This window comes from Dermacentor variabilis, chromosome 9, assembly GCF_050947875.1.
Source record: "Dermacentor variabilis isolate Ectoservices chromosome 9, ASM5094787v1, whole genome shotgun sequence".
Classification (NCBI taxonomy): domain Eukaryota; kingdom Metazoa; phylum Arthropoda; class Arachnida; order Ixodida; family Ixodidae; genus Dermacentor; species Dermacentor variabilis.
The window spans coordinates 62160749-62179895 of record NC_134576.1 but is presented as its reverse complement, the minus strand read 5'-3'; the positions used below and the strand labels follow the sequence as shown (position 1 = coordinate 62179895).

Sequence of the window (19147 nt, the reverse complement as noted above, 5' to 3'; positions counted from 1 at the left end):
AATTGAAACGTTACACATGTGGCAATAAATATTTCTAACAGTGCTCATACGATAATCGTCAAATTGGTCTGACTACCAATATTTAAAAAGGATTCACTCGAATACTTATATACGGCTGCATCTAAAAGGACAGGAAAAGAGAAACGTGCAGAAGTAATCTGTGAACCATAGACCCTTGTTTGCGCGCAATGCTATTAGAAACCCAGTCGGAGTCAGGACCGGAGCTTGTTAATAATCAGAAAAATAAAATAATATTACAGTTCCTAGTTGAACTTACAATCAAAACTAATGTAGCCGAAAAACTTTAGCATGGACATTTTTACATCGCAAGCAAGCTACAATAAAAGGTAAAAAGTCACCTATTCGATTAGATATGCGAGTTAGGGTAATTTCCAACAGCAGCCATAACAATAATAAAAGGTTGAAGATCCTATCTGAAGTGCCGGGAACCCCACTGAATTGTAGCCTACTGTTCGATATGCAATCTCCCAATTTCGTGATTCAGTACAGGTGTCAAAAATGCACCTACAGGATCGCAAGAAAGGCGTTGACAAGGCTTGTGCAGCCTTGGATATTTTCCCACCGATGTCTGCATGCACTGTTGGTGACGCACAATGAGCGCGTAATGCATGTGCCAGAGCATGGAAAGTAAATAATGCCTTTAAACTGCTTCATAGGTTTAGTAGGGTAAGCCATGAAGATGCGCAAACAAATGCACAATACATGAAAGTGATGGCCGACACAGATGGCGCACTTGACGGCGCCACGACGTTAGGGTCATTGCACTTTGTGCCAGAAGTTCCTGCTGCGTCCATGCACAAGGATGCATTCCCAGCAGTGACAGTTTCGGATGAAATTTGTGATGTTACAGACACGTGCGGCAGCTCGCTTGTCATCGTTGTTGATCCCTTGAACAGTGAATGTACCCTGGTGGCATCACCGCGGCTCGTTGTAAGTGCATGTTGACGTTCGAACAGATCCGTAGTATTTGCAGTATTTCCTTCCGGTAGCGATGAAGGTGTCGCCTGGAGGTCCTTCCACAATGAGCACAAAGTATCGACAGCTCCGTTGGTTATCCTCTTCAGCGCCTTTTTCCCTTCGTCGAAATTCGCAGGGCAGTCTCTGGTCACTTCTCCGAGACACGCGCTGTAGTTGCGAGCCATCCTGCAAATAAAGTGGCCTTGATACAGTACACACATTTTATTCAGTAGTAGTTAGAGGCGTGTGTTAGTGCTCTTTTCATTAGCGCCTTATTTTGCGTATTGATACTTTTTGAGAAACTGTAGTTTACCGAAAAATTATGCTTAAACTCCACAGGGGTTGCCTATAGGTATGCGTAAGCGTACCCCCACCCCCCCCCAATTCAGTAGGCCCAGCCCCAAATTTCAAGTAGGCTAGCCACCAAATTTGAAGTTGGCCCTGCCCCAAATATTATGTTGGCCTAATCTTGAAATTTCAAGCTGCCGCACACGCATATTTGAATTTGGCGCGCCCAAAAATTTCAGCAGGGCCACCCTTAAATTTCAAGTTGGGCCACCCCCATATTTCATTTGGCCAATCCCTAAACTTCAGGTAAGCGCACCCCCAAACTTAAATGGCACTCAAATTTCAATTTGGGCCACCCACAAATTTAAGATGGCCCACCGCCAAATGTTAAGTTGGCTAACCCCCAAACTTCATTTGGCCTACCCCTTAATTTCATGTTGGCCTATGCTCAAATTTAAAGTTGGCCCACCCGCAAATTTCAGTTGGGTCACCCCTACTGTATCCCTATTGGCATGGATAAATCTGATGATATGGGTGTTCTCTCTGTTCATTTTTCTTTCACTTCATCTACATGTACACCACTATATCGATTGAATGTCTTCGCAAATTACAAATTCTTGTGCAGATACATGGCATTACACGTTTCGTGCAACAGATTTTGCTAGGATACCCTCCAAAGATTGCGTACACATAAAAAATGAAATTATAAGGTTATACATGCCGAAACAACGATATGATTGAGAGACACGCCGTAGTAGGGCCCTCCTGAAATTTTGACCACTTAGTGTTCTAAACGGGCGCGGGGGTTTTCGCATTTCGCCGTCATAGATATGCGGCCGCCGTGGCCGGGATTCGATGCTGCGACCTTGTGCTTAGCAGTTCAACACCATAGCCACTAATTAACTGGTGGCTAATTCGTAGGCATTAAAAATAGATTTATACTTATTGGCATAATGTAAGATTGGTGTGATGAAATTAATCAAGAAAGCCAGTGATTTTGTTGAATTTCACACCAAGCTAGCAATAATGAACGTACTCGATTCAAACAGGTTATGACGCAGATTGATTAAGGCTACAGAATCTTTTGAACTTCACTGAAAAGCATAAGAGACAGCGTTTCAGGTCGAACAATTCCATTGCATTGCAATGTTGCCAGATTTTTAGATCATTACGCAGCTCGCTGCAATAAGAAGCAAGAAACCTATTCACGGTTTTGTATCGATGAAGTCTACCGATCTGTTATATTGTTTTTACTATATAAGCAGATTTTGTCTTGCAAAATGGGACTGAAAGGATAACGTAAAATATCCGATAGCTAATGCTGAATCTTTACCATTTCTTGAGGGCAATAGCTTTCTTCACGACACTTATGTAATTGACATGCGCTGCTTTCATGGTGTCGTTGGCACAAGACAACGTCATTAAACATTTCGACAACTGAAAACACGCCGGGAAGTGTCACTCACACAGCAATAATTTCTCCAAAGAATAAGAAAAGGGCAACCGGAACTTAGGTAGCGAAGTCAGGTGTAACACGGTACCATAAAAGGTATCAAGCAGCTACAGACCAATGGCCTCCAAAATTCATTCAAATGCTACCTTTCCCATTGCAGATGCGACAAGTTCTTGTCCAAAGCTAAAGCGCCATAGTCTTCTAAAGGTTGGAAAGCCGCAAGTGCGTGGGAACGTTGTTAGACGTTTAGTGAAGAGCTGTGGGGAAAGTGGAGGCCCCGCTTTCAAATATGGTTTCTGTAGCTAAAAAAATAAAAAAAAAATACGAGAGCCGGTTTCACTACGCCAACCACGGAACATCGGGTGCAAGCACATTTAATTGGATCAAATTAGCCATTTTCTTGCACCAAGTTAGGCATTGCTAGGACGTTGTTCGACCGGTTGCTAAGTAAATGTTTTGCAGTCGCAATGTAGTTGTTAAACTGTTATGGTAATTTTGTTATGTTAAACTGTTTTTATTCAAACGTTAAACGGACGCGGACCAGATCACATTAAAAAACAAAAACAACGACGTTTCGGGTCCTATCCGGGCGTCTTGTTCCCAAGGAAAGCCAATGGAAGGAGGAGATGATTATGTACGTGTGAACAGATGGCGCAAACAGCGGGCATAAACGGAAGCAAGGCCTGGCGTCCAACTGCTTTTATCGTTAGGTATGGAGTGGTGACCGACAGGGAGGCATCCATCGGCGTTCCTTGAAGTTGCTTGAGGATTTACCCTTGGAAAACGAAATAAGTGTTTTCAAGGCAGAAGGTTGTGCAAGTACGTAACCTCTCGCATAGCGTAGCGTCATCTTGGAGGGTAGCAGAAGACACGTGAAAAGCGAGGTCGATCTGCACACCAGTAAACGAAAGGTCATGTCGAACGACAGCATAGCTTTTCACGTGTGTTATGCGGCCCTCCGAGATGACGCTTCGCTGCCCGAGAAGGCACTTTTCGAGGTCACTTCAAGAGCATGCAGCTCTCGAAATGTGCCGAAAAGCGCGCTCGTAAAGTTCACCTGTTACAATATGTCCCCCTGGCACGTTGTGCTACTTTTCTTGTCAACGTTTGTTTGAATTTGGTGACATGGGTAGCTTCATCGTTTCTTTACCTGTTCAGTCAAAATTAGTGAGTTACGACCGCCAGATAGTCGTTTAGTTCTTTTCGTGGGACTGCTCTGGCCGCCGGTCTTGGCGTCCAACGATAGGGCCGGCACAGTACACCTAAAGCTTTCGTTGGTCTCCACAGACTGTGCAGGGGGACGATTTCGACACGCGCACGGCTGACCTTTTCCTGCATTGCTTTCAGCGCTGAAAGCTCGACACGCCCATCAAGTAGAATGGTGGGGCATTTCAATATAAGCTCTAATGGAAGGCCACCAGAACAAATTTTGGGCCTTCGAGAACAAAATGACGTCACTTGTGTTTTTAACGGATAAGGTGCCATATTATTTTTTCTTCCGCTGGAGGTGTTCCCTCGTCACACATCACACAGATGGCGCTAAGCCCCGTGAACCGCTGACAAACGGCCATGTTTTGAACGTATGGGCTTCTACGGAAGCTTCGCTACCAGGTATATATACCTTGGGCTCTCTACCCCGGATCAGATCGCTAGGGCGCTAGGCATACACGCCACTCGATTATTCGAACCATGTGTGGCGAATCGTCGCATGCTGCAAGTTGGATACGACGCGCCGCACGACGGATCGCACGCAAGCTTGCGCCATGTGTGTCGTGCTTTATGCAGCTTGGCGAAAGTTCTCGTTTACGAAATATAGGCTCGATACTTTTGTGTACACGCATGTCCTGGCGTGTTCAATTAACAATCGACCGTCACCTAAGGTACACAAGCGAGCCTCACAAAAGACATTACGTAGAATCTTCTAACGATGCGTAAGCATTTCGTAGTAAAGCCGTGGTGTTCTCACACTCAAACATGCTGATAATCATAGCACTGCTCAGCGGCTGTGGTCGTATTGGCGCCATTGCGGTAAATGCGAGAGCGCTGCGGCGACACCAACTGCTGCGGAAGGCGTTGCAGCGTGAACTGATGAGGCAAGCAAACTACTGCAGGTGGCGGCGCCCATGTGCGCTGATTACATTCTGATACACAACCACGACTGCTCCACAGTTACGGCTTACTAATGGCATGCCTAGGGCGTGCCTCATTGCACACGTCACGTGGTCAAAGAGACGTGATCATGCCACCACTCGCACGTTCATCGTCGTCGTCTTTCAACGCTGGCTCCGATGCAGCTTATCATGCCAGTGTTGTTGTTGTTGTTGTAGCCTGTGGCACGTGTGGCTCCTACCCACGATGGGGGATTGGCCAAGAAATGGGTGGATTATACCAAAATAATGTAGAGCATAAATTTCCTAATATCTATGGGAATAGCATTGAATAGGGTTGAAATACCGGTTAAAATGTAATCAGGAAGGTGCTGTTGAATGAGTAATAATTAATTTAAAATTAATCCCGTACTGTCCTTCGCATTTGTGCCACAGCTCGCGCGTTCGTCGTCGTCGTCGTCTTCCTCTTCCACAGCTGGCTGGCTTTATCTTTAAAACGATTGTCGTACACGAAAGAGGGACGGAGGGACGGACTGTTTTCTCGTTGGGTAACCATAGAAATGCTTACACATGAAAAAGAAGAAAACTTACTGGCAATGTAAGAACAGAGAATTGACGCTGAATAAGGTGTCGGTGTCCTTGTCGCATTTTTTTCTGCGTGGCCGATCGAGGCAATCCCAAAGACTACGGAGACCTGTAAATATACATATTGCAACCGCATTACTTAATGGTATGCACAACAAAGTTTCTGTGGCTACTGCACTGTGGATGTCACCCGCTGTACCCTCAGACAGTCACACCACTCACGCATCTCCTTATCTTTAATGCGATTAGGAACTTTTGGGCTTGCTCACGCACGTTGCGGTGGCTTTCTTTCTGAACATCTTAAAAGGGCCGCGCAAGACCACCAAGACAGAAGGCAGGAAACACACAGGACAGCGCTGAACTCGCAACTAACTTTATTAGTAGGCCATACACAACCTTATGTACTACAACCTATACCGACGTGTTGTCCCATCGATGACGTCTTTATCAGTTTCAACCAGAACCAACTTGCCCAAATGTCGATTCGTCGACTTTCTGCCTGTGTGTTGGGGCGCTAACCCATTCCTCTCAAACTTTGGTCATTGGTTAGAGCATTGGGCTGCTGCGCAGTGATTTGAAACCAACCATCTGAGCAACTTCGGTCACAGGCTATGTGAAAGCGGGTGCGCGCCGTTCTTCCATGGACCTATTTGACGCCATCTTGTGCCACTGCCCATTTGCGCTTATGCGCCGCATTTGACTGATCTTCCTTCCAGCCAACTTGGGTCATTGGGTATGTGTTGATCTTCAATGGCCATCTTTTACGCCAACTTTGGCCTCTGGCCGTGTGCCGCTCTCAAGGACAACCAAATTCGTAAGAATGCTCTCACGAAGACTGTCCACGACAATGTGCTCAGCATTGAAGCAAGATAGCGATACAACGCATTGGGACCGCCGAAACGCCTGAAGTAGGAGGTGCGTACTGCAGCGCGACTTCTCTGTTTGGCTCCCGTATGAACGCTCTGCACCATCTAGTGGCGGTGCCGCGAAGCCTGCACCTAGGCTCCGAAGTGCACGGCGTACCTGTGCACGGCGCTGAGGAATCATACATGGCAGCCGTGCTACTCTCGCATTTCTTTTTCTATACACGCTCTGTCATCTAGTGGCGCTTCTGAGAAGCCCACGCGTGGCCTCCGAGACGAGATGCGGGGCGTAGCGGCGCTTGCGAACGCTGAGAACATTTCCCTGTCTGGCCTCTACCCAGTCGCACATATTCAATGACCCAACTTGGCCAGAGGTCCATTCATTTCATTCGCGGCGCAGCTCGCTAGTGCGTTGGCGTGAAAAACGTTCATTGAGAAGTGGCACATTCCCGATGCATTTCTGGCGCAGCTCGCTTAAGCGTCCGGCTGTTGTCCTTGAGGAACCTACTGGAAGTGTGCTCAATTCGGCTGTCATGGGATAAATTGGGAACTTCTTCTATCGGCACATGACGCTGGTCGAAACGTAGCCGGGCTTCCATCCCGCTGCACGGCTGCTAGTGCGTCCCAATGCAGACGCTGCGCCGCGAATCGGCGCCGCCGTAGGGTCCGCGCTCGGTGTGGTTTCGATTCCGCCGTGCGTCGAATAATTTAAAAGATTGCTTTTTTTCATTTAGAGCCGCACATTACAGTGATAATTATCTAGTTGCCCAAGTTGGCGTCAAAGATGCTTATTGAAGTAAGATTCGTTACAGCGCAACACAAGACAAGGACAAAAGAAGGTGTAAAACGACGACACCTTCTTTTGTCCTTGTCTTGTGTTGCGCTGTAACGGACCTTACTATGAATCCCAACCAACTGACCCAACTTTCCGTCTTGATGCTTATTGAAGAGCGGCCCGCGGTTGCTTGCACTTATCCAGTGACCCAAGTTAGTGTCTAACAGGTTGACTGAAGAGCAGCACAGAACGAGTGGCACATACACGGTGCTGCAAATAAGCGTGAAAGAGCATCGTCAACGCGCTGCTCATGCTACATGCCCAGTCGCGTGTCCCAAGTGACCCATGCTGGCACCAAAGGGGTTCGCTGAAGAGCGGCACATATGTACACAGTGCCACATACCCAGTCCCCCAACTTGGTCCGGCAGTTGGTGTGGAAACTTGTTCCCTCACTATAGCAGCCCGGCGTGCTATCCATTCGGACATGAACTGCCCAAAAGACCCAGGTTCGTGGGTAATGGGCTAGAGACATAAATAGAGAGTCATCTTCCGGAAAGCGTGTAAAGGGCTCTTGAAATGCTAATCGCGGAAAAAAATATAGAAAATTTATCTGATGCCGGGTATAATCAAACACGCCATGCATATATTCAGACCAGCTCGTTTGAATATATATTGAGGCAACAAATATTCGGCGCCGCCACTCACGTACATCGCGGCGGCGTCTCTACATGGCACAGCGCGTCCAGAAGTAAGCGTGACAAAGAAACCCGGTTGGATACACGCCTCATACCTGGTGTGTCTCGGCAGTGGCACTATGGCGTGTCGCTACATTACCACAATGCGAATTTTATTATCGTTTACACTCTTCGTGAGGTGGTTTCTGGCGGAATTTGTTCTCTGTACCATGTGCTCGTGGTTTTTACAGACGGCTTTCGAAAGTTGTAATGTCATGAACCGAGCTTTTTTTCTGCGAAATACACAATCATGTAGACTTCCTTATTACAATATGTGTTATTGCAAGTCAAATAACACTGAAGCAATTACCGCACAACTCATCTCACGGTGACTATCTACGTCAATGCGGCTAGCGTTGAAAGACTGTAGCGACAATTCGCATGTCCCTGTACTGCCATTCGCCGAACGCAGTCTAGTGTAACTCTCGATTGCTGCAGAGAATCCGATCCTACGTTTTCTTGTGCTGAGTGCCAAATGCAACTCGAAATTCTCATCGTGAGCATGTCAAGTTGTCCATGCCTGTACTGCACGTAGTGCATGCGAGTGCTGCAAGTTAATTGCGTTTGAAAGCTGCCTTGCATGCATGTTACTATTTTAATGTCGTACATGCCGCAACATGTCATTCACGTCATCTAATGCGTGTTATGCATGCATGCTATATCATCAATGTCCCCCCTGGCATAGATATCGTAAAACGCCTCTGATGTCATGACAAGCAAGCCATGTCGTTCATGTCATGTGATGCATGCATGCTATTTTACGCATATCCTGATATGTATACAGTTAAAGAAAGTTTTGATTTTAGAAACAAGTTGAGGCCCAAGTTTCCGCGACCCCATTAAACTGCGAATGTAAAGAAAGACAATCCCACCGGCACTAGTCCGTCACGTAAGAGCAGAACCATTCGAACCGCTCTCGGGCGTTTCAGAGGTGCTAGCAAGCCGCCTCCCTCCATCAGAAGCAGACGGACGCTTCCTCAAAATTGCTAGAGACACCGACAGCGGAAAGTGCGTGAAAAAAAAAGAATGCTAATCGCATTAAAATATGAACAGAATAAACCGCGGGATCTTCTTACATATAAGCAAAAAGCGTGGTTTAAAGGGGCCCTGAACCACCCTTCGGGCTTGGTGAAATAACATACTCCGCCGTAGCATGCGCTGCTGTGAATATCTCAACCAAAGTTTGCTGTCGTACGCGGTGCGTGGAGCTTGCAAGCGGATCCCGAAGGCACTTTTCTCTCAATGGCTCTACCCCCCCCCCCCCCAAAAAAAAAGACCTGTCTTTACTCTCTTCTAAGTGCATTATTTCGTCATCTGACGCACTATTTCTTCATTCTTTCAGGCGGTTGCTATGGGGAACCAGCGCTGGATAGGCGGCGCGTCGAAAAGAGTGCGTTGCACGCCACCCTGGCGACGAAACGCGGCATATTCAAGCCGCTCGACCAGACGACACGTCCGCGGCCGTTTCATAGTTCGCACATATGGTTCGCATAATTCCGTTTTCGCGTCGCTTCAAGTGGACAGTTTTCGTCACGGCCACTCAACGGAAACGCACTTGGTGCGGCCCGTCGCGTCGCACCGGTTTTACTGGGCGAGGGCGTGATGCGAAAGTTTACAGTTTCCGCCGTCGGGGCGCCACTGCACCGGAACGCTTTGCAGGAGGAAGAGCGCCCGAGCGCCGCAGAGCCAGTGGGTCTCACGCGTCGCAGCGGGTTTCTTTATGATATACGACTGCCCTACTGGATCTGCGCACGTGTGTGATCGGGTACGGTGTGAACAGACGTTAGCAGAGACGGTGCCATGCCGCGCAACTGCTGTGTGCCGCTGTGCAGCACCAACGCAAGGAAAGATCCGACGATACGATATTATGAATTTCCTTACGATCCTCAACGGCAGGCAGCATGGTTGAAGAACATGGTTTCGCCATGTTTGGCGAAAACAGCCGTTAGACTTCCCATTCAGGATGGTAAAACTTGTCTTGCCAGCTGCCATCTCATCTGCCGCCAGTGAGCTCTCGAGTGAGCTTGAATTCATCACTATGTGGAGTGAGCTAATAGCTGATAGAGTTAGCACCAATCGCGTATACCTGCCCGGCTATGTTGCACGTGCATGTGAGGAAAAGGGACAGTTGTTCTACAAGTTCAAAAAATTGGATTAGGCGTGTATTCTTTTGTCCTTTGTTTAAGCGACTAATTCACACACACACACACACACACACACACACACACACATATATATATATATATATATATATATATATATATATATATATATATGTATATATGGCACACGCTTCATATGTCTGTGGCAAATCAGCCACAGACATATATATATATATATATATATATATATATATATATATAAATATATATATATATATATATATATAGATATGTCTGCGGCTGATTTCATTACGAATATATTTGATTATGTTCTTTTAGTACCGTTTTTCAAGCTAAATTTTTATGCTCGTCTTCAGGTGGCTTCTAATTCCTGCAAACTTCTTTTTCAAGCATCGAGGCCAGCTGAAGCAATTTATAGATTGATCCGCAACGTTGATGATGGATGGCTAAGGCACCCAACAATAGAAGCAGTTGGCCTGTGTAAGCTTGTATGCACCTTCGTCACCAAGGTCATGAAGTGCTCAGACGTGAGACGAACCAGCAGGCTATGCAACACCTTGATGTCAGCACTACTTCCTCATTTCACACAATTTCCGGCGCTGACTTGTGAAAAAGAGGATCGCAACCACGCTGAGGACCTCTGCAGAGTATTTTTGAGCAAGCTCGTAAGACCATTGTTGACGAACTGGGCTAGCAGCCTGAATTCGACAGTGGAAAAAAGTTTGCTTACACATAAACCTCTCTTGAGGAAAGTTCTGCGCTTGTAACGTTTTCACATTCTCTGTACATGAACTTTGAAATGAAAAAAAAAAAAACTGGACTCAACCTATTGACTTCTGGCTTTATTGTTTTCCTTCCGACCATTGATGTAGGCTAGTAGTGCCCATTTGCAAAATATTTCCCGCATATACCCGTGAACCGGCTGAACTATAATGCAGTACAATTCTGCATGTCCAGAAATGTAAAACAGCGTTAATCATCGGCTCTAATTGTGGACTAGACTGATCAGAGTTCGGACTTCTTAAAACGAGCATTTTTATGCTAACCAACTAATTATATGCAACAAGTTAATATAGCGGATAACCGGCTTCGTGTGTGTCGAACGCACCTAACATAGGTGACTTCCGACACAAACTGTTGCCGACAACTGCAGCGATGCTGACGTACTGCCATCAGTAGCAAATCGCCAGTTGACATTACCATTCATGTTTTGTAAAACACCGCTACACAGCTCTTTATCGGAACAAATCAAGCGCTGACCGCGCGGCCGCGGTGGGCGGAGCACAGCTCTCCCCCCCCCCCCCCCCCCGCAACTGTCCCGGAGCAGTGGCGCTGTGGCGGTGGCGATGGGAACTAGGCGCGTCACGCCTCTCTTGGCCGACGCGACGGGCCACACCAAGTGCGTTCCATTAGCGGCCGTGGTTTTCGTAAAGAAGCTAGCGCCATCGAGTGAAGAAATGACGAAAGAAGCTTCTTAAGCTTTATATATTTTTCAGTGTGTCGCGGCGAGCACGTGCGCTTATGTAACGGTTGCGCCGTGGGCCGTTCCCATGCTTGCGTTCCCCTTTTGCATTGCGAATAACTCCGCTTCTGGTGAACGCATTGAAGTACTGTTTGCGGTAAAGTATCTATCTAATAGCCTATTTTCACTTCAAATGTCTTTCTCAGCTTCGATAAGAATGGCTCAGGGCCCCTTTAAAGCTTAAAATACCTGCACGCTGTTTACGAAGGGTGCATCAAAATCGTTTGGGCATGTTGACTGTGACTGAGGCCATGGTGTCCAAGTACCACGGATACTTTACTCTGCAGTACATTTTTATTGTTCCCAATTTTAGGAGCAAACGTTCCACAGGGTCAGCGTGTTTGCACAATGCTATTTCTGCAGGGAACGAGTTGCAGGGCGGCATAGTCATTATAACGAAAATGCAAATTTTTGTTCTGGCTCATCCAGTTTTCGAAAATTCATCACACTCGTCTTTGTTTTTCTGCTTATCAGTGCTTCGATGTAATCTTCATTTGCACTCAAGGTAAATGATCAACAATTTCTTCGAGCTCCATAGATCTCAGGGGTACCAAATAGAATTCGTGGTGCCAGAAAAAAGTTTGACCCTTGCGATGCTCAAAAGTTGGCGAAATGCGCAATAAGCATTCCATACAGACTGCACAGTGTCGTATAGATATTGCAGCGAGCATAATGCCAGCTACCTTTGACCAAGTGAAGAATGAAGGCGTTACCAAAGTACGTAGATGCAACCAAGCGCCCGTTGCGTGAGCATCATTTGCAGCTCTGAAAGCTTGCAATTTCAATATTGACGTATTAGAACAGGATCATTGAGTGGCATTCGAAGAAAAACACAGTGAACATTATTTTTTATTCATGAGTGGAGATCCGTTGAGTAGGAAGATGACGTGTGAATTAAGGAAAGTAAATTTGCCAATAGGTTGGAAGAAATTGTCTTACCGTCGAAAGAATCTTGAGTGCAGACAGCGTTGCGAAAACCACGGTAGATGTTTTCTAGATTTGTGAAATTTTCTCTGTGCTCCTTTGGGCAGTCATTTACAAGTGACTTGCATCGGGACACACTAGGGAAACGCCTGTAAAAGGTTTTTGATGAAGTAGCGGAAATTCACATCGCACTTAGTATTGATATTTCAATAATTGCAAACAGATAGAGTCGTTGTTGAAAAAACGCAAAGCAGGCGAACAATGAAGCTGCTCTCGCATTTTAGTCTGTGCATAAAGAAAATGTTTATCTGTAATTCTTCTCACAATATCTCGAACAATGCAAGTAGAATTCAACGTGGGATGACACAGATAAAAGTTTGCACAACAGTGAACACAATCATTAGCGCGGCTGAATGATAGCTTTCGATGGCTTGTTTCTTCTCTTTCATGTACTAAACCCGCAAAAATATTCATCATATGAGCACAAGCTGACAGCGTGCGACCAAAACGCACCGAAACGAAACAGGTCGTATCTTCTGAAAGTCAGGACGGTAGAAATTAAGCTACGGAGATGCTTTCAACGCGTCGTATATGGCTACAGCTCTGCTTTAGAGCAAAATAATGCCCACGGCTCCAAACAAGACAAACGTAGAACCGTGAAGGTGCATAATGTTGGTTAGCTTCCGGTAAAACTTTTTTATTGCACAGGCTTTTATTGAAAGCAAGAGAAGCAAGTGTCATCGATCATACAACATCATGAAGCTACTAAGACAGCTGATATGGTTTCTCAGAAAGAAAGCTTCACATGTGAACAAAAGCTGTTGTGGTCTAGAGATCTAACACAGAACCAGCGCCTTTCTGTGTCGTTCACTCGACCACATGAGTCAACCGCGAAAGTAGCAGAGTGTAGAGCTATGACTAATTATTCCACCACTCAAAAGACAGGGACAAAGAAATATCACAATTTGGTTGTGTAGAAATATACCAGACTGAGAAAGATTAATGAAAGAAAAGAAATACCATCCACCCGATAGTAGCTTCCAATTTTGTCATAACTGATCTGCCATATTTCTTCAAGTGCCTGTCGTATGACACATGACTTATGTCTACACAAGAAGAGGCTTTAAATTGCCTTCAGCGTTAGCAAGCACTTACGCAATTTTAGAGCGAAAAGCTAGGTATTCTTTTACATGGCTCACTGGTACCAAACGCGTCACAAGGGCTTCTGAAAGCAAAAGACTCTGCATCTCAATAAAAGAGAGCTTGCTTTGAAACTATTCGTTTTTACATACCTTTATTGAAATGGCTTCTGAAGCGCCACTTCATAAGCAATTCTTAAAGCTCCTCACCAGATAACTTGCTATTATTGTAGCTACTGAACAATGCAATATGTTGGTATTGCCCACCCTAAATTAAGTACTTTTTATTGTACCTTTCCATATTCCTTGGGCGCATTCAACTTGCAGTTCACAGCCACCAAAAGAAGAATGAGATTAGAAGTCACCTGGCTAATAATAACGACACATGGTTACCGGTGATCAACTCATGCTAAAAAAACGCTATGATTCATTTGGGCCGATCAGCGAACATGAAACAAAGGAGAACAAGAAAATGCATAGGCCACAACACAGATACACAGAGGCGCTTCATAGTTGTTGTTCGCGCGCGGATAGGCTGTAGCCTATTAGAAACAAATCTACACCTACACTTCTTAAGCATATAATTATCATACTAATCACTGTGCACATAGCATTCAAGACTCTCACTTCTCGCAGATTGTTTGCATACTGGCATCCAGCTCAATTTCTCCAAACGGCGGTTTCACCAAGTCGCGCAGAAGGTTCATAGCGATGGCTGCATAGCAGGCTTCGATGGAATGTGGCCGGCAGACTTGGCAAACAGCTTCGCAGGGAAGAATCGAAACAAATAGAAAAAATACATTAAAGAAGATAGTAAGGTGCAAATGTTTGCTTGTAGCGGGCACCCTAAATTTACAGAGAAGACGAAAAGCCAGCAAGATGATTGGCTGTTTCCCACAGCATGTGAATCTGCCAGCCAAGTTTAGTTAGTGCTGCCCCTTCTTTGTCTTGTCCGTAATGTTAGGCCCTACGCTACGGGCAATTATGAAACCACTTGCTCAACAAAACTTCTTGGTTACAAGCTTATAAGCTGTGCATTGACTTCCAATAACACGTAAAGTACATCGTTCACTCCATGCACACCGGAGGAAAAATGTCCACCAATTCCACTGCCAGCATCTTCGTACTATGGTACATCGAGAAAACTGTGTCTCAAAAAATTGTTATCTGATGCTCTTTCCTATTGAGTTGATTCCTGGAACGTTTGACCGCCTAAAATTTCAATTATGATGTTCACCGCACCAAAATAGCACAGTGGGTTAGAAGGAACGCACGGTAGAGGAAGACTCCGCATTGACTGCGACTACCCAAGGGGTCCTTTAACGTGCGCCTGAAACAAGAGCGTTTTTTCTATGCGATAACAGAAAAAAAATGAACCTACAGTGTAAGACTTCCGTAGTCGAATCCGCGACCTCATGCTCAGCAACGTAACGCCAGAGTCACTGACAGCGACGTGCTTGGTCACTGGGTATGCTGCTCGTTTAGTTTCTTTAAAAGTAAAACAGCGTGATTGGCTCTACCTCGCCGCCGCCCGGAAACGCTTCGAGCCGATTCAAAGATATGCGTTTATATCAATTGCAGCGAGACATCGCGCTTTCGTCGCATTTTACTTCAAATCAAGCAGGCATATAGTGCCACTATGTGGCGAGAAAGCCCCAGACTTACTACTCGAGTGGCCTATGATCCATCTTAACTTATAGACCTGGTAGTTCTAACTTTTCAGCCTGTCCATTGGATCATCTTGCAACAGACCGCTCCGTTAAGCGCTAAATATACTGCTTAAGCCAGTTTTCTCTCCGAAGCAGAGCGGTTCTTTATTTAAGCGTGTAAGTCTGAAAAAGTAAGCCTGAAAAACCATTAAAAAGATAGCCATGGACTCTGCATGAGGTAAGTGTTATGTTTAGAGGGGGCACCACACTTAGCCAGTTATGCAGCAATGCATCCTGTGAACGATAATATCACAAAGTCATGTAAAATTATCCCTATTATTCATGTTCATTCACAAAGCCATGTAAATTATCCCTAGCTAGAAAAAAAGGTGACGCCACGATAAGATCGGCAGTTTTATTGGGGGGGCTAGCCTGGCAAACGCTATGGCCAGTAAGCCTATACTTTATTCAATCATTGTTTTCGACGCTTGCCATCACTTTGTTTTGTTACTTTGCTATCACAAGCAGCGTGATCGTTCTTGAAGCTGGGCTTGTATGTGTGTGTGGATGTATATTGTCTGCGTTATGTGTGTGAATGCGTGCGTGTTTGTGAAATATTCCCGCTCTTATCCTTCACGTTTGCCTTATTTTGTGATGCATATGTCTCCTTTTAAACACCTATAACTTTTCATTTTGTTTGTCTGGACTTCTATAGGTCGTGTATTCTTCATTTGCCCATCTTGACGCGGGCCGCCTAGAATACTCTCCCAGCTGCACAACTCTAGAAGAAAGACGCACGCTTTATCGAAAGTCTTGACTTGGGAGACATTCAAGTGGATTTCACGTTCTACGGGGTACGCGCAACGTAACATAGGAGTGCGACCTTACCGAATATGACTGCGTTGATATTAATTTCAGTATTAATATATATATCTATACATATATATATATATATATATATATATATATATATATATATATATATATATATATATATATATATATGTGGCGTGCAAGCCTCTGAATTTCTGATTTTTGTGGCCTATATGACGACTGATAGCAATTATAGCCTTAAGAAGTGGGACGAACACGCGTTTTCGAAGAATCTTTCAACAAAATTAATTTAACTGTCGGTGTCTATCGTACCAAAAAGATGATCTGGTACCAACAATGTCCTAGTGAAGGGGGGGGGGCACTGCAGGATCAACTTTTGCCACCTGGGGTTCTTGATTGTGCACCCATTGCACGGTACACGAGCGTTTTTTGCATTCCGTCACCATCGGAATGTGGCTGCCCCAGCCGTGATTGACTCCGCGACCTCAGACTCAGCATCGCAACACCATTAGCGACGGGGCCACAGCGGCAGATCAATGTTTATTTAGAGCACTTTAAAGCTAGCGAAGTTTTGTGTTTGCTCAGAAGTACCAGTAGCCGTCGGGATGTTTGATGACTCTTGATGTACAATGTAAGCGGCCTTGTTACTATAACTCAACAATGTCGGTTGGGTGGGCAACATTGTGAAAGTTGGTACAGAAAAAGTAAAGTTGGGAAAAGTATAGCTTTTAATGAGTATATTCAAGTTGAGCTATTTCCCTGTACATGAGGAACTAAATGCGTAGTAAAGACGGAGCCTAATGTGGGACAATGTCGCTTTTCGGGGTAAACATATCTGCAGATTGGTGCGAACATTACTATTCTTCTTGTGGGCGAACGTAAAAGTAGGAAGGTGTTCTTATTACGTTCATTATAGTATTCTTGAGCATAAAAGTGTCAAGGAAATAGTGCCAAAAAGCGTGTCCACTAAAATGTGGCCTGGATGTTTCATTTCGTGGTTATAATTGATGCAAAGACAGTACTCACCACTCTTGAAGAATGCCAAGATGAAAATGTAAATCGCTGCCTTCGACATAGAACTCATGTTAAGAAATGCAGACACATAGTTAAGAAAAGAAAAACGACAGGAAATATGCGCGCCACATAACTGTTTTTTGTGCTCCCATGAAGTGGACGCATGAGAGCATGTGCTCAGAGCACGTGCTTTTTGGTGTAATGAGTTATCACTGAAACAAAAGCCCATTCAACAAAAAGCCACTCAGCTACACAGAACGAGGAGCGAAGATAAGAGCGATAAAGGTGGCGTGGGATGCGATTTTTCGACGCCTTTATTGTAGCGCGTATTTGTTCTTATCCATGACCACTCGTCTAACTTGCTGTTGTCGGAAGGGCAAAAGTTGGAGCCGATCTCGTAGGAGCTGAAAAAAATAATTACTGGCACCTAATTGCCTATTGCGCTCTGCAGCAAGTCGCATTGAAGGGTAAGCCGATACCAATGACCAGCTGCACGAATTCAGACATGTTCAAGGCAAAAAATAAAGGCTAAGCAACAGTATCTTATTTCTCGTTTGTAACTACTTTCATCTAACGATGAATCGTTGAGACGGTATGCCGTTAGATCCGGTAAATAGCCGTGGGAGCAATTAACTTCGTGAAAATTGGAGGTATGAGTCACTGCACATTTGCTAGAAAGGTTGTTTACTATGACATCAGCACTAGATCACAAGGGTGATTTTTGGGCATCAAATTAGATTCTAACCTTAAGTTTTCTCACAACATTGCCTTCATTAAACAAAAGTGTACCTCCGGTATTAGAGCATTAATCAAATCAAGAAGATACCTCTTTAAAAACGCATTATTAGCATTATACTTGGCCTTGATCCACAGTCGCATTAATTATGGCATTGTGTCCTGGGGATACACATATAACTTATCATATGTCGTCTATTCAGCCCTTACAAAACCAAGAGATACGCATGATTACTAACAGTGGGTTTCTCACGAGTGCTGCTCCACTACTTCGTGAAAATAACATCCTTGTTGTAACGAACTTGTTCAACTATCATCTAATAATTATGTTTTATAAATTACTTACTAAATAGCTCTTATACCAATTCATTGATTCCAGGCAATAATACCAATAACAATTACAATAATACCATGTTTGCACGTAACTCCTTTTTCTACTACCTATGGTTCATTCTAACTATGGAAAATTGACATTATCATTCACTGCTATAAAACTGTGGAACGTTTTACCCGTCAGCATTAAATCTCCATCCTTTCATACACTTAGTCATGCCCTTAAGCTGTTTTTTATGTGTGACTAAGTTTACGTCATGCATTACACTACATTTGCCATTTGTATGTATTGACAGTTTTTTTATGCACTATAGGCTTGAATACATACGATTTAGTTTCATTGATATTATATTTCTGCATTGTATTTTCGCGATTGTGTTCGTTTCTTTTGTTAGCTTGCTCTTCTTTAAAACATCACTACATTGTTATTATTAACCGAGGGACCCGTTGCACTCTTTGACTTTGGAACCCTCGTCTGTATATTGTATCTTACCAGTTCATTGTATTTAAAGAACAATAAACTCAAACTGACAAAAGGGGTGATAGGTTTACACCCAATAGGAAGAGGTATTTAAACCTGTTGATAACGTGACAAGTAAAACGCCATCTTTTTGTCTTCGAAGATTCGTGTCATTGCAGCTGTATACTGCACTGATGCAGACCACTTAAATGTGTGTTTCTGTGTATGAATCACCATGTGAGCAATATATCGCGGCAAACAGCTCCTAATATTCTTCAGAAAACTAGGGAGGAAAACCAGATGACACTAAACCCGCTTTAAAATAAATATTTAATGAAACAAACATGCAATTTCCGCTTGAATTTATGTAATCATGTTATCGCTTACTAGCGAGTTTCATTGCTATACATTAAGTTTTTTTTTTTTTTGCTGTCTCCATCACCAATGAAACATAGCGTTCTGCGTCCTGGATCTTTGTCTGCATGTGTCAGTACTCACGAGTGCTTCAGGAAAGATTTTTTCGTCGTTGTTGATTTAGTGATCAATACAGCGGTCTTAAAGAATGACCGACATACAGATGTTTTTACCGCTACAATAGTGCGGAGCTCGAAACAGGTTTTGGTTCGTCCA

General features: G+C 44.5%; 1 protein-coding gene across 1 annotated transcript; it reads right to left on the bottom strand.

Annotated features, from left to right (window-relative positions):
- Positions 1-642: 642 nt before the first annotated feature.
- On the bottom strand, positions 643-17725 carry LOC142592734 (uncharacterized). Its single transcript, XM_075704338.1, has 5 exons — positions 17002-17725; positions 14120-14255; positions 12369-12502; positions 5419-5521; positions 643-1164 (listed from the first exon to the last, which is right to left on the bottom strand). The coding sequence occupies exons 1-5, from the start codon at positions 17216-17218 to the stop codon at positions 672-674; spliced, it is 1083 nt and encodes a 360-aa protein (XP_075560453.1). The 5' UTR covers positions 17219-17725; the 3' UTR covers positions 643-671.
- Positions 17726-19147: the final 1422 nt, after the last annotated feature.